We start from the raw sequence: 16,785 nt of genomic DNA, 5'->3' as shown, positions 1-16,785 counted from the left end.
GGCAATATGCACGCTGTGGTATATGGAATGACTGGCCAACAGGGATGTGCTATGTAGCATAGGGAACTCTATCCAATATTCTGCGATAATCTATATGGGGAAAGAATTTGAAAAAGAATGGATGTGGGTATATCCATAACTGAATTACTTTGTTGTACAACAGAAATTACCACAACATTGTAAATCAACTATACTTCAATACAGCTTAAAAAAAATGAAAAAAAAATTTCAACTAAGAGTTCCGTGGTGGCTCAGTGGGTTAAATATCCAGCACTGTCACTGTTGTGGCTTTGGCAATTGCTGTGGCACAGGTTCAGTCCCTGGCCCTGGAACTTCCACATGCCTTGGGTGTGGCAAAAATTAAAAGTTTTTTAAAAATTTTTAAACCCAATTTAACTAAAAAATAGTATCTGTATAGGCATTTTTCCAAAGAAGACAGATGGTCAACAGATACATGAAAAAGTTCCCCAACATCATTGATCACTAGGGATATACTATTAGAATGTCTGTCATCAAAAACACAAATAGCAAGTGTTGGGGAGGATGTGGTGAAAAGGGAACCCCTGTGCACTGTTGGTAGGAATGTAAACTGAACTGATGCAATCACTATGGAAAACAGTATGAAGTTTTCTCAAAAACTAAAACTACCATATAAGCCAGCAGTTCCACTTCTGGGTATTTATATGAGGAAAATGAAAACACTAACTCAAAAAGATATGCATCCCAGTATTCACTGCAGCATTATTTACAATAGCCAAAACATGACAGCAACCTAAGTGTCCACCAGTCCATGAATGGATAAAGAAGATGTGGTATATATATGCAATGCAATAGTATTCTGTTACAAAAAAGAATGAAATCTTGCCATTTGTGATATGGATGAAACTTGAGGGGCATTATGCTAAATGAAGTAAGTCAGACAAAGACAAGTACTGTATGATCTCGCTTGTATGTTGAATCTCTAAAAAAAAAAAAAAAAAAAAAACAATATCATAGTTACTGAGAACAGATTGGGTCGTTGACAGAGGTGAGGTGTCAAAGGTGGGCAAAATGGGTAAAGGGAGTCAAAATGTATAAACTTCTAGTTACAAATAAGTCAGGAATGGATTTGTAAGGTACAGAGCAGCACGTACAGTTAATACTGTATTGCATATTTGGCAGTTGCTAAGAGTAAGTCTTAAAACTTCTCATCACAAGAAAAAAAAATTCTACAAAAATTTTGCAAAAAATCATCAGTACGGTGACTGATGGTAACTAGACTTGCTGTGGTGATCATTTCACAACACATGTAAGTCAGATCACTATGCTGTACACTTTAAACTTACACAATGATGTATGTCAATTATCCAGTAAAACTAGAGGGGGTGGGTTAGTTAGCTCAAATCAGCACTATAACTAAGTCCCATTTCCAGGGACATGATGAATTGGGGAATAAAATCCCACCCTAAATTATCAGTGGTTAATGATTAGCACCTATTACTTCTTTATGGTGGGTACACCTGGACCAAGAGTCAGAGGCCTTTACGTAATAACGGCAAACCCAAATGGTAGCAGTCGGAGGTTGGGGACCCCTCCTCTGTGCATACCCACTACTCAGTTCTTTCTGCATGCTTAGCACTGTCACATGCTAATACTGTTGTTTTCATAATGGTCATGATGTATATGATTTATATGTTAGTATCACCCATGAATACATGTTATAGCACAATAAATACATATATCCATATACATACATCCACACGTAGTTATATTGCTATCTCCCAGGTCATCGAATATAGAGAGGGCCTTATATCATACACTAAGTGTACTTTAACCAATACTACATGTCAGAATCACCCAGCCCCTATTCCCTGGGGGCTGATTCGGCAGCTGTGGAGTCAGGCCAGCAGCAGTGATCATGAGAGCATCCAGGAGGGTTAGAATGGCATGTCTGATGGAGAGCCACTGGTCAGAGGTGGGCAGCACAGTGGAGGGGCAGAGATGGTGAGCTCCAGCTTGGGATCCTGGCTGCAGTACTTGCTCTTTGTGTAAGCTTGAGCAGGGCACTTAAACCCATCTGTGCCTTGCATTTAACAGGGGATAATAGCGCTTGCCTGGGAGTGTTGTTATGAGGATTAAATAAGATAAAACATGGGCAGTGCTGAGAACACACTAAGCCCATCATAAGTTCTCGGGACATGTTGCTTTGTTGGCGTTGTTCATCCCTGCATCCCAGAGCAGGCACCATGCCTGACATTAGCAGAGATTTAATGTTCAATAAATAATGAATGCACCAGGGACTGTATGATATTAGCAAAGAGAAGCCAAAGGGAAAAGAGTAAGGAGAGAGGGTGGTGAAGAGTCACCCACAGTTGGCTCAGAAAGCCCTGGAAATCCTTCCTCATTGTTGTCACATTATTCATTCTGCCTAATAAAATGTTGGTGAGGTCTTGAAATGAAATTCTTAAACACACAATTAAGAACCGTGGTGGCCTTCTCTCATCCCAGAGGGAGCAAGCCAGTATGTCCAAACTTGTCTCCAGGGGAAGTGATCTTTCTGATGCCAGCTTGGGGGTTACTCTGGATGTGGTGACTCTAATCTGCAATCAACATCTTCAGTAACTCTGACAACATTCACTACTGGACCTATTGAAAATATCCTACCACACTCACTCTTTGCCTTTGTGACTGTTCTTCCCAGTTGCTGCAAGTTTGATAGCATGAATCTTCTGCATGAAGTTGTATCTCCTAACCCTAAGAACTCACCACCTTTATTCTCCCTTCCATGCTTTAGTCTTCTTTTTTCTAAGTGTTTTATCTCAAATGTTCTGTCCCCTCTCTGAGAGAATGCCATGAAAACAGCCATGGTTTGGGGAATCACGAAGTCCTGGGGTCAGATCCGACCTCTGCCACTTCTCTAGCTATGTGGCCCCTCCGAGCTCAACTGTGCATATATAAAATAATTTCTACCCATGCTGTGAGAATTAAACTAGGAACAGGTATGTAAAGTACCTAGCACAGAACCTTTCAAAGCATCAGAGGCTTTTATCAGTTGAGATTGGTTTCAACTGCTAGTAACAGGTTAGAAATAAAAGAAGCTTGTACAAGATATAGGCTTATTATTTTTTGGACATGAAAGGAGTCTAGAGGTAAGCAAGCCATGGCTGGTACAGATGACCTACATGTCTTGAATACACCTAGGTCAAAAGGGATTTAGACTGTTTCTCTGGAGGATCCATTATCTTTGAGGTTAACATCCTCAGAGTCACCCCACATTCATAAAGTGAACCCTGGAACACCAGTGGTCACATTGACATTCCATCTCAGAAAAGGAGTAAAGTGGGAAGAACAAAAGGGTGCCTACTTCTTAGCTAAGTCAGCTTTCTTCAAGGTCCCAGAAGACCCAGCCAACAACTAGTACTTAAATTACCTTAGCCACTCCGGTCTCCAAAGGAAGCTGTGAAATGTAGTTCTTTACCTGCGTACAGTGCTGCTCCCCAGCATAACAGGTGTCTGCCATATTAGAATTATTCCTTATCTCCCCCAAAGCTGTGATACAGAGCCCTCAAGGGCTGTAGCAATGCTTTAGAGGCTCTTCAACATTTGATACATCTCAGGGTGCTCAACACATATACCACACGACAAACAATCAATCTGGTTGTTTGACAGGTCAAAATACGAAGACTTAAGTTCCAAAACCATCCCTATTCCCTCATTGTTGTGTGCCCTTGAGCAAGTATCTAACCTCTGGTGGAGGCTCAGATTCCTCGTTTGTGAGCATCAGCTCAGACAGTGGATGCAGGCTGCCTAACACAATGCCTATATATATTAGCTCTCAGCATGTTAAAAGGACGGTTAAGATTGTTGTCATCGGGAGTTCCCGTCGTGGCGCAGTGGTTAACGAGTCCGACCTAGGAACCATGAGGTTGCGGGTTCAATCCCTGCCCTTGCTCAGTAGGTTAACGATCCGGCGTTGCCGTGAGCTGTGGTGCAGGTTGCAGACGCGGCTCGGATCCCGCGTTGCTGTGGCTCTGGCGTAGGCCAGCGGCTACAGCTCCAATTCAACCCCTAGCCTGGGAACCTCCATATGCCGCAGGAGCAGCCCCAGAAATGCCAAAAAGACAAAAAAAAAAAAAAAAAAAAAAGATTGTTGTCATCATCACCAGCCTCACTATTGTTAAGTGCTATTGAATTATGAAGGTAAGGTGAGGAGCTACCAGATCTCTCTCCCATGTCTTCCTTCTGCCTGTTTGCATCCTCCCTTGGCTTCAGCAGTCACCCTAGGGATGTCTGGATTTGCAGGCAATTACCTTGCAAGAGCCAGGGCTGGGTCGGCTCACTTCCAGCCATCCACTCAGGACTAGCTGAATCTCTAGAGGCCCTCTCCTTAACCCCTACCCAGAGTCTAGTCTCTAAGCTCGGCCTTCTGGGACAGGCCCTCGCCTCTGATCAGATCAACCTCCAAATAAATCTTAAATTATATCTGTATGTGTTCCATTTCTCCTTTCAAATCTAAGTAAATCAGTTCTTAACTTTTGTTGGAATCCCCCAGCCCTGCTGAGACCGACTCGCTGATGTCTCGCATCCTTGACGGTGGCAAGATTTTCCTCTAGATGGGAAAGTCCAGGACTTCGCCTAGAAATGAGGCTTTATATTCCCACATCTTTGTAAAATATGGATCTTTAAGACCTTCCCCTCACCTTCCTAGGAACCTTTCCCTTGAGGGTTCAGAAGAAATCTTGGCACCTGCTCTTAAAGATCACTAGCTACTCATTTGCTGGTGATGTGCCCCAACCCCACACACACACAAAAAAATCATTCTAAGTGTGAAAATATGCAAATTCTCTTGCTTCCCAGAGTGGCCAGGCAGGACAGTCAGAACCCCAGGGTCCAGGGCTATTATGTATGGCTATGTAATTTGCACACTGCCCAATTTTCACCATTCTCACTGTCTATAATGGTGATGGCACGACTGTGACTGTGCAGTGCACAGCCTGTATAACTGCTCATGGCAGCCACACCCAGACGGTCATCTCTGACCATAAGCAGCCTCATTTCTGTCTTCTGGTGCATCCTACAAAGATTACCATTTTCATTGTTTTAGGCCACACCCATGGCATACAGAAGTTTCTGGCCCAGGGATGGAACCTGAGCCACAGCTGTGACACCATCACCCAGAGCCTTAACCACTAGGCCACCAGGAAACGCCAAAGATTACCATTTTCTATGTGTACTATGATGTCAAGACGTTGAGAAAGCACTTCTCAAAATAACCTCAAGGTTGTTCTTCCTCCAACGCAGACACATACCCCAGCCACGGCCACCTGCCGTATCCTCTCTAGCAGCCTGAGCTAACATGCCCCCGTGACGTCACTCACAACAGGCCCACTGTGTTTCTCTAGGTGCATGGAAGAAACCTCTTGTCCATCGACTACGACCGCAATATCCGGACAGAGAAGATCTACGATGACCACCGCAAGTTCACCCTGAGGATCATTTACGACCAGGTGGGCCGCCCCTTCCTCTGGCTCCCCAGCAGCGGCCTGGCAGCCGTCAACGTGTCTTACTTCTTCAATGGGCGCCTGGCCGGCCTGCAGCGCGGGGCCATGAGCGAGAGGACGGACATCGACAAGCAAGGCCGGATCGTGTCCCGCATGTTTGCAGATGGGAAAGTGTGGAGCTACTCGTACCTTGACAAGGTGGGTGACGTGAGCCCTCGCTCTGCCAGAGCGCATGGCTCTCTCTCTCTCTCCCTCTTAATTTCTCTCAATCACGCTGCTCTTTTTAGGCTGACCTGATTCACTTCGCCCTGAGACATTGTAACATCTTTGACTCCACAAGGGCTCCCTGTACATGCCCACCCTCTGAGAGGGAGGAAATCTGAGAGAAAACGTTATCCATAGCCCAGCACTATTACCATTAAAATCAAAAAAAAAAAAAAGACAGATTGTCTGATTTTATTCCCCCCCCCAAAAAAAAAAAAAAAAAACTACGCTACGGAAGTGGACAGATGCATGCACTGGCAGCACAACTAATCGTTCCTTATGAATTGGAAACGCGGTGATTCATTTCTGCCTTGCCCAAAATTAAGCCATCAGGGTAGAGAATTCTGCCTAAACCTCCAGCCCACAGAGCATCGCCCTCCTACTTGGCCTATTGGCCAAACCAGCCGACAGATTCTCGCTACAGAATTCCCTGTGTCTGCAAGCACCAGATTCAGGTTTCCATGTCGGCCAAGGTCAGGTTGGAGCAGCAGTAAAGAGGTCCCTTCAGGGGACGTTTTTGGGGGAGGAGGGCATTTCTCTCCTTTATTATTATCTGAGCTCTCGTGGTCACACAACTCAGTCACACAGAAACAGAGCAGTACAGCCACAGCAAAGGCCCTGGACCCATTCCCCTCACCCAGAGCCACCAGGGGCCGAGAATGACCAAAGGCTATCCAGGTCCTTGGAGGCTGGTGCCCTCAGCTCCCCTGCTTGAGGATGCTGTAAACCTGCTCCAGCACATGGTACAGGCCCTGGTCTTTGGATGTCCTGCTGGCCAGGGAAATCTTGAGCTTGTTAAGGTAGGTGTGCTCCTGGTGCCAGGGGTCCTGGAACCTGACAAGATCAGGGGCACCCTTGCAGAACTCCACCTGCAGCATCACCTCATGAAGGATGTCATTAGTCAGGAAATTGTCCTGGACGTAGGCCATTTCCACATCCATGGGGATGCCATAGTCACTGGGCCTTTGCTCAGGGGCAGCATCACCCAGAAGGGCGAGATCTTGGAGTAAGGCGAGCAGAGCAGGGCGAGGCAGGGTTGGAAGCTGCTGCTGGAGCCCTGGAGCCACAGCTGGTAGGTAGTCCATCTGCATGTGGATGTCCTGCAGCGACAGGACATAAAGGCTTCCCTGGCCATCTAGTCATTAGACAGGGACTTGCTCAGCCTGGGCCTCTCACCTGATCTCACTTCACACAAGTCCACTTCCATCTCTTCCTTTCTCGCCTCCTCATGACAGTGGTCACTTGCAGACAGAGCTGTCACCTCCACTCTAAGAGAAGGGCTGCTGTCCTTTTGGTTCCTCCTGAATGCGGTTCTCCTAACACCAGGCAATATTAGAACAGTTGCCCAGGAGAGGCAAGAAGCTCCCCATTGCTTCAAGTTGGAGGCCATCTTCCCCCAAAGCATCAATAATTCTGTGTTATGTAACCTTTTCCGTAGCTTCTCAGTGGAGGATGTGCTTTCTCTTTAGGTTTAATCAGGGGTGCCCAAAACATAGTATTTTGTGTCACATCTGTCCCCTGCTGGGCCAGCTACAGTCATTTCTAACCAATCTCACAATTTCTTGTTACAGAGCCTGGAGGCAAACTCGGTGCTTCTCACACCTCAGTCCTTCAAAACCCTATAAAATATGGTGTAGGCAACATCACATCACCAGGGAGCTTGTTCCAAAGACAGATTCTCAGGCCACCTTCCCCACCCTCCCTCATCAAACTACTGAATCCGAATCTGCCTTTGAACAAGATCCCTGGGTATTTTGCCTGCACACGCCAATTTGGGAAACTGTTCCGTGTAGCCACCATGGTCTGAAGAGTAGCACGCCCAATGAAATTATTTTCCCCGTAACTTCGGGTCTCAACTTCCCCATTCGTCATGGCTCTTGCATTGGCATTAGAGGAACTGCAGTAACTTCCATCTATTTGTGTGCTTTGTCCCAAATGGCCAACTCATGTTTTCCCTTCCCCTTTCCTTCCTCCAGTCCATGGTCCTCCTGCTTCAGAGTCAGCGTCAGTACATATTCGAGTACGACTCCTCAGAACGTCTCCATGCCGTCACCATGCCCAGCGTTGCCCGGCACAGCATGTCCACCCACACCTCCATTGGCTACATCCGCAACACTTACAACCCGCCGGAGAGCAATGCTTCGGTCATCTTTGACTACAGCGATGATGGCCGCATCCTGAAGACATCCTTTTTGGGCACTGGGCGCCAGGTATTCTACAAGTATGGGAAGCTCTCCAAGCTGTCAGAGATTGTCTACGACAGCACGGCCATCACTTTCGGGTATGATGAGACCACCGGGGTCTTAAAAATGGTCAACCTCCAAAGTGGGGGCTTCTCCTGCACCATCCGGTACCGGAAGATTGGCCCACTCGTAGACAAGCAGATCTACCGGTTCTCCGAGGAAGGCATGGTCAATGCCAGGTTTGAATACACCTATCATGACAACAGCTTTCGGATCGCAAGCATCAAGCCTGTCATAAGTGAGACTCCCCTTCCCGTGGACCTCTACCGCTATGACGAGATTTCCGGCAAAGTGGAGCACTTCGGCAAGTTTGGAGTCATCTATTATGATATCAACCAGATCATCACCACTGCCGTGATGACCCTCAGCAAACACTTTGACACCCACGGGCGGATCAAGGAAGTCCAGTATGAGATGTTCCGGTCCCTCATGTACTGGATGACGGTGCAGTATGACAGCATGGGCAGGGTGATCAAGAGGGAGCTGAAACTGGGGCCCTATGCCAACACCACTAAGTACACCTATGACTATGATGGGGATGGGCAGCTCCAGAGTGTGGCCGTCAATGACCGCCCAACCTGGCGCTACAGCTACGACCTCAATGGGAACCTCCACTTGCTGAACCCAGGCAACAGTGTGCGCCTCATGCCCCTGCGTTATGACCTCCGGGATCGGATAACCAGACTGGGCGACGTGCAGTACAAAATTGACGATGATGGCTATCTGTGCCAGCGAGGTGCTGACATCTTTGAGTACAACTCCAAGGGCCTGCTAACGAGAGCCTACAACAAGGCCAGTGGGTGGAGTGTCCAGTACCGCTATGATGGCGTGGGGCGGCGGGCTTCCTACAAGACCAACCTGGGCCACCATCTGCAGTATTTCTACTCCGACCTCCACAACCCAACTCGCATCACCCACGTCTACAATCACTCCAACTCGGAAATAACCTCGCTCTACTACGACCTTCAAGGTCACCTCTTTGCCATGGAGAGCAGTAGTGGGGAGGAGTACTACGTTGCCTCGGATAACACAGGGACTCCCCTGGCCGTGTTCAGCATCAACGGTCTCATGATCAAACAGTTGCAGTATACCGCCTATGGGGAGATTTACTACGACTCCAACCCTGACTTTCAGATGGTCATTGGCTTCCATGGGGGACTCTACGATCCCCTGACCAAGCTCGTCCATTTCACTCAGCGTGACTACGACGTGCTGGCAGGACGATGGACCTCTCCGGACTATACCATGTGGAAAAACGTGGGCAAGGAGCCAGCCCCCTTTAACCTGTATATGTTCAAGAGCAACAATCCTCTCAGCAATGAGCTGGACTTGAAGAACTACGTGACAGGTGAGGACTTTGCCCCTTCACTTGGGCACTGGCTCCCCAAGGGGTGGTTGTCCTAGTAGACTGTTGGTAACTTCAGAAGAAGGTCTTACATGTCTGATGTTAGGAGATTCCTGGAGGGATGTGTACTCTGGCACTGCAAGTCTAGAGCAGTCAAGTGATAGCAGCACAAAGCAGTCATGTCAATTTGAAGAGGTCTTAACCATTTTCAAGTCCATTCAGGTAAAGTAAGAGCCCTTCCTACCCTAGAAGAGAGAAGTAGCCTTATGAAGGGGGAAAGAATGGGATCTGATCTCAGAAATACCTGGTTCAGATTCTCTCTTTATAAGCCAAAGGGCCTTGGGCCAGTTGTCCAGTATTTCTAAGCTGTAGTTTCTGTCTCTGCTGAAAGGCACTAATAAAATCATCTCACACAGTGACCATAAAAAGTAAATGAACTGGAGTTCCCACTGTGGCTCAGTGAGTTAAGAACCTGACTAGTATCTATGAGGACGTAGGTTCAATCCCTGCCCTTGCTCAGTGGGTTAAGGATCCGGCATTGCGTGAGCTATGGTGTAGATCATAGACATGGCTTGGCTCTGGCATTGCTGTAGCTGTAGTGCAGGCCAGCAGCTGCAGCTCCAATTTGAGCCCCAGCCTGGGAACTTCCATATGCCACAAGTGTGGCCCTTAAAAAAAAAAAAGTCAATGAACTTGTGGAGGTCAAGTCTAGTGCCTGCCATTTAAAGGATGTTCACAAAAGGGTTTCTGCTCATGTTTTAACATCACCATTACTAGTGAAAGGATGAATTAGCAGAGCTACTGAGATGACTAAGACCCAGTTCTCGACCTCAACAACCAGGCTGGTGCAATACAAACACAAGTCCCCAATGATAATGCAAAGCAGAATTAGGTCTGGGCTACCACATAGGTGTTTATTCACTTATTTACTGAACAATCATTTATAGGGTGCCAGCATGCTACATTTAGTGATACAGTGATAAACAAGGCCAACACTCCTTTCTCAAAGAAGCATGTGAATGTGCGTGTGTGTGTGTGTCGCATGTGCATAGGTGACTTCAGATTTGAAATTTTTGATGTCGTACAGAAGGGCCCCATGTCAAACTGGGCCTGAAGGATGAAGGGTTGGTTGGCAGAAATGAGCTCAAAGCTGAAGAAGGACTATAAGCAAAATTCAAAAGAACTTAGGAAGCTTGGAGAAGGGTGGGGAATAGAGGGTTCAAGAAGGACAAATAAGCTACTTCCTCATGATAAGTAAGAAATTAGTCAAAGGTCGCTATCCATCTCTCTCCATCCATTCACCTATTCACAAATATTTTCATCTAAAATATAAGTACTGGAGATGCAGAGGAGAGCAATGTAAAGTCCCTATCCTTAGGAAAATAAGCAAGGAAGGAAGGAAGGAAGGATGGGAGGGAGGGAGGGAAGGTGGATGGACAGATGGGTAGATAGAAGGAATGAAAGAGATCAGCTTTCAGCAAGGAATTCAGGGCCATCTCATCTGTTACTTGCATTGTAGAGGAGCAACAATGGGGCCCCCAATTCCAAGGCCCCCAAAGTTTCAGAAAACTCACAGCTCTTGACCGTGGGACAGGAAAGCATCACATCCAAAGGGTCCCTACCCTCAAGTGACCAGGGACCACTTATTCAGCCCCAAGATAGGAAAGGAAATCACAGCTCCCTAAAGCACCATGCTGCCCTCAATGCTGCATGCTGCAGAAAGAAGGAGATGACCTTTAAGATCAACTTGTGGCCATGCCAGGCCTCATGGACCAGATCCAGAGCCTTTGAAGTTGAACCCAGCATCCCCCTACAACCGAAGCAGCCGGTAACTTTCGAGTGCGGGAATTACAGCCAACCTATTTCCCACCTGTTCTCCCCACTGTGCCTCATCAAGGCCATGCTATTCTGCCAGCGCTTGCTCTGTTCCCCATGACTTAGCAGGATTTGTGTCCCCGCCTTCCTCCAGTTTGGTGCAGTTCCAAAGTAAAGGGCCTCTCAGGAAAAAACACACCCATATGTATATAGTTTCAGATAATGATAAGGGCTCTGACGATAAATGAAACAGGTAAGGGGTGAGACAGTGATGGGAAATGTCTCTTGTATTTAGAGGTCTTTCAGAGGAGGTGGCATTGGAGCAGAGGACATTAGGAAGTGTGGGAGGGAAAGGAAGAGTGTTCCAGAAGAAGCAAATGATGGAAGTGGTGAGACAGCCTGTGCCTATCTTAGCCACAGAAGGCAGCCTCCACCTCCCAAGAAGGTGCTTCTCAGAGCCCTGCTTGGCACTGGATGCCTTAAGAGATGAATCCACCGGAGACAAATAAAAAGAAAACCCTCAAGGTGGGCTGAGCAGACACCCACAGCTGCCAAGATCCAAAGAAAACCATTCATAGAGCAGAGTCAGCCCCCCTGACCTCCCTGTGCTACTCTCCTAGTTCTCCTGAAAAAAAAAAAATTAGCAGAGTTTTCTGAATAGCAAGATGGGGTTTCCTCATCCCAGGGCTTCATGGAGACTCAGTAAATGGGAATGAAATCAAATTGAACCAAGTCCAGCTAAATTGAATCCAGAAAATATGAGCATCTAAAATAAAAGGTAATAAAAGGTGATGCTGAGAAGTTGTGTGCAGAGAGCTGATGTCTGTGACCAAAATTAAGTGAAGTGGGGCTGGGTGGAGGGAGCCAGGCAGGCATAAGCCCACACCTGCTGCCGGCTCAAGATGAGAGGACCTCAGGAGAGTGACTCCCGGCAGAGAACACCACCCGTGTTGGCTGATCTGTAAACCCCATCTATGTGAGGCTCAATCTGCATCTTAGGAGATGAGCACAGGGGTTGAATTAGCCATTTACACTTTAAGCGGAAGAGGTAATGAAGACATCAATGGCAGGAAGGCAAGGAACAGAATCTTCTCTCTCTGGGGCTCAAAGAATCCTTACTGCTCCAGAAACAGAGCTCTGTGAATGCCAGAGTCAGCTTCTGAGGCTAGAGGAGGCTATTTGCTACCCCGCAATGCTGGCACAAAGGAGAGCAGCCTCGGAGCTCCTGTTGTGGCTCAGCAGTAACGAACGTGATTAGTATCCATGAGGACGCGGGTTCAATCCCTGACCTCTCTCAGTGGGTTAAGGATCCGGTGTTGCAGGTCTCAGACCCAGCTCAGATCCCGAGTTGCAGTAGCTGTGGCATAGGCTGGAGGCTGCAGCTCCAGTTTGACCCCTAGCCTGGGAACTTCCATATGCCATGGTTGTAGCCCTTAAAAAGAGAGAGAGAGAGAGCAGCTTAGAATACCTGTTAGGAGCTCAAAGGGGTGGGAAATGGGTCATGCTGGAAGACAGGTGTAGCTGCCAGGAGGAAGTGAGGGAGGGCAGGAAGTTATTCCTTTCCCAAACAAAAATAAACAAATAAAAGACGGACTTGAGAGACAGACCCTCTCCTCAGCAAGCCGCACTGCCCTGGGCTCTTCCCATGTTAGCGTCTTGGGAAACTCCTCGTTCCTGGGCAAGCCAAGACCTGTGCTCAGGCCCAAGCCTGACCTGTCCTCAGCATTATTCCTTCTGATGTTAGAACCCGCGTACGTCTCCAGACACCAATCCCGGCCTGGCGATGCACTAGCTGTGTGACTTGGACAAGATGTCTTAACCTTTCTGAGCCTCCGTTTCTTCATTGGCAGCACTGTGCTGATCCCAGCCCTCACCCTTAAGGCTGTGCAAAGTAAATGCATCATGACGGGTAAAAGCACCTGCCAAGGCTGATGCCCGGTAGGAAGGCATTGGTGTTCATAACTGGCCATGGACCTGGCCATGGGGAGTTTGTGAGGAAGCAGTGAGGATTCCCCGTTTGCCTAATTCTCTGGGTTTCCAGGGGTCTCCAGCTCCACCCTGAAACAGATCCCAACTCTCCTCCCTGGGGCACGGGCACATCAGAAACCCCAGACTTGGAATTACGCAAACCTCCTCGATACCACCCCGGAGGATTCAGGTTGGCTCCCCACCCTTCTCCCTGGCAGGTCTCTGGCCTTATAAACCCCCAGGCACACATGAGTGTGAAGCCAATTTTGTGGAGGAGGGAGGCACAACCTCCTCCTGGCTTTACCCTCGTCTCTATCTTAACACCTAGGCTGCTAGCTGACAGCGTTTATTAGAGAGCCTCCTCTAGTATTCGGGTCCTTCTGCTGCACGAATATGGAGTCTAAAAAGGCTGGTGTAAAAGAGCCCCTTTGGCGGGATCAAGCAATACCAGTGGTCAAATCTGCATCCACATAGCAAAATGCAGTGCAAGGAGGGGCACTGATGGGCTATCAGGAGGGACCCCCTTCATCAGCTCCCTCTCAACAGATTGTTTAGGGAGCCTGTCTCCAGATAACACCAGGGGTGTGATGCTAGCAGGAGGAGGGGGTGTTTGTGTGACGCTCGATGTGCCTTCTGCAGAGCGGTAGAGGCAAGCACCTTGAATAAACATTGCAGAGCAGGTTCAGACTCAGAAACCAAGCTGTGTTAGGAACTGAAAAACAGGAGTTCCCGTTGTGGCTCAGCAGGTTAAGAACCCGACTAGTTCTTCACTAGCTGCAGTGTAGGTTGCAGACACAGCTCAGATCTGGCGTTGCTGTGGCCGTGGTGTAAGCAGGGACCTGCAGCTCCGATTCGACCCCTAGCCTGGAAACTTCCATATGCTGCAGGGGCGGCCCTAAAAAGAAAAATAAGAGAGAGAAAGAAACTGAGAACCAGCATGTGGATGACATGAGTTATTACGGTTCCTGGGAGCAGCCATTAAAATATCTGGTCCCAGAGGCAGGGGCTTCTTTACATCATCTGCCGGGTACCAGGGAGGGACCGCTGCAGGGAAGAGATCAGGATGGGGGGAGTCTTCTGAAGACAAGGACCCCTCTTGCCTTTCCTGGGATTTCCTCCATATTCCTGGTGAAAGATGGGCTGATTTTACATGTTGTGCAGATGAGGGTATTAAATAACATGGAGACACAGATGGGGAAAGTTAGTCTTTTTTTTTTTTTTTTTTTTGGTCTTTTTGCCATTTCTTGGGCCGCTCCTGCAGCATATGGAGGTTCCCAGGCTAGGGGTCTAATTGGAGCTGCAGCCGCCGGCCTACGCCAGAGCCACAGCAACGTGGGATCCGAGCCATGTCTGCAACCTACACCGCAGTTCACAGCAATGCCGGATCCTTAACCCACTGAGCAAGGGCAGGGATCGAACCCGCAACCTCATGGTTCCTAGTCGGATTCGTTAACCACTGAGCCACGACGGGAACTCCAAGTTAGTCTCTTTTCAGTGCTCTTTTTATTCTTCCGATTTGGCGGGGGAGAAAACCTCCACTTGGCGCTGTATGTATTTAATACCTCATTAACACTTCTAATCTCCCTTTTTAATGGCGAGAGCGGGTCTAAGACTCCCTCAGTAGCAGGTAACAAAATCATGCTCCAATTTAATTGCATGGCTTTGTTTTAATTTTACAATTATTTTCTGTTTGCATCAAGTGAGTCTGCTTCTTCACTGCTGGTAGTGACATAAAGTGTCTTTTTTAACACGGATTTGCTTAAAAAGGCACAGACATGTTAAATTAGATAGTAAATACAAGCACAGGTGATAGCTGGCTATGACAAAACCAGCAGGACAGGTGGTTGTGACGGGTGACTCCGAATAACCAAAGTCTGGAAATCCACGCCGCACAGCCCTCAGCACCTATTTTGCAGAGAGATGCTGCGTGAATGTATGATCGTTGCTGGACTAAAGCCAGACTTTTCTCTGCTCGATGCTGACACACTTTTTAAGGCAATTTCAAACCTATATTCTTAAGTGACTTTTTTATTGAACTGTGGTTGACTTACAATATTATGTTAGTTTTAGTGATTCAATATTTTTACAGAATACACACCAAAGTTATTACAATACTATTGACTATATTCCCTGTGTTGTACATTACATCCCTGTGATCTATTTTATAACCAGAATTATACCTCTTAATCCCCTTCCCCTATTTAACCCATCCCCTACTCTCCTCCCCTCTGGCAACCACCTGTTTGTTCTCTATATCTTTGAGTCTGTTTCTGTTTTATTATGTTTGTTCATTTATTGGGGGTTTTTTCCCAAAAGTTTACTATAACCTTTTATTTTAGCAATATAGCCCTTTTGCTGTTGATTTGGTTTTCTTGGCTGTGCCCACAGCTTGTAGAAATTCCAGGCCAGGAATCGAACCTGAGCCACAGCAGTGACAACGCCGAAACCTTTAAGCACTAGGCCACCAGGGAACTCCTGTTTTATTTTTTAGATCCCACATTTAAGTGAAAACATACCGGGAGTTCCCATCGTGGCTCAGTGGTTAACGAATCTGACTGGGAACCATGAGGTTGAGGGTTCGATCCCTGGCCTTGCTCAGTAGGTTGAGGATCCAGCGTTGCCATGAGCTGTGTTGTAGGTTGCAGATGCGGCTTGGATCTGGCATTGCTGTGGCTGTGGTGTAGGCTGGCGGCTACAGCTCTGATTCGACCCCTAGCCTAGGAATCTCCATATGCCATGGGTGTGGCCCTAGAAAAGACAAAAAAAAAAAAAAAGTGAAAACATATGGTGTTTGTCTTTCTCTGACTTATTTAGCATTATACCCTCCAGGTCCACCCATGTTGTCACATATGACAAGATTTCATTCTTCTCTATAGCTGAGTAATGTTCCATTATATAGAATGTATATCATATATGCATAATATATGTGTATCTCACACGCACACGCATCTTCTTTATCCATTCACCTGTCCGTGAACACTTAGGTTCCATATCTTGGCCATTGCAAATAGTGCTGCGATGTGCAATGGATGTGTGTATCTTTTTAAATGAGTGTTTTCCTTGGATAAATACCCAGGAGTGAAACTGCTGGATTATATAGTAATTTTGTTTTTAACTTTTGAGGACCCTCGATGCTATTTTCCATAGTGGCTGCACCAACTCACATTCCCATCAGCAGTGCCTGAGTGTTCCCTTTTCTCCACATCCTCGCCAACACAGCGTGTCTTGTTTTTTTGATGAGAGCGTCTGACAAGTATGAGGTGGTGTCTTACAGTGGTTTTGATGGCATTTCTGGGGATGATTACTGATGTTAAATAACTCTTCAGTGGGCTCTCGCTCACACCTGTAGATGCCAAGTCATTCAACAAACTAGTCTGTGCCCACGGCTGATGATTACATGTGGACCCCAGAGTCCCCCTCACCAGAGAGCTCTTCTGGGCCTGTGAGCTCAGTAGAAAAGTCACATTACATCCCTCACAGCAGTCCCAGGGTGGGAGGTGGGGAGACCCTCCTCAGCCCCTTCAGAAGGATGTCCTCAGGCCGCTATAGACAGCTCCTCCGTCACACATACAACTCAGAGTACCTTTGACACAGGTGTTCAGAGTTTGTTCACTCATCCATTCCACAGATACTTATTGAGCATGTATTTTTGTGCCAGGCCTGGGGCGAC

At 47.3% G+C, this 16,785-nt stretch overlaps 1 protein-coding gene and 1 long non-coding RNA gene across 11 annotated transcripts in view; one reads left to right on the top strand and one right to left on the bottom strand.

Moving 5' to 3' along the window:
- LOC110257231 overlaps nt 1–16,785 on the bottom strand; it is a 60,882-nt gene that overhangs the window by 20,962 nt on the left and 23,135 nt on the right. The gene's annotated exons all lie outside the window — the stretch shown is intronic.
- Nucleotides 1–16,785, top strand: part of TENM2 (teneurin transmembrane protein 2) — a 3,459,878-nt gene that overhangs the window by 3,426,533 nt on the left and 16,560 nt on the right. Inside the window, 2 exon segments of the mRNA XM_021076712.1 lie at nt 5,382–5,678; nt 7,721–9,335. Of these exon segments, the coding sequence (XP_020932371.1) occupies nt 5,382–5,678; nt 7,721–9,335 (1,912 nt within the window).

This window comes from Sus scrofa, chromosome 16, assembly GCF_000003025.6.
Source record: "Sus scrofa isolate TJ Tabasco breed Duroc chromosome 16, Sscrofa11.1, whole genome shotgun sequence".
Taxonomy (NCBI): Eukaryota; Metazoa; Chordata; class Mammalia; order Artiodactyla; family Suidae; genus Sus; species Sus scrofa.
The sequence above is the reverse complement of the archived record's forward strand: the minus strand, read 5'-3'. Positions and strand labels throughout refer to the sequence as shown.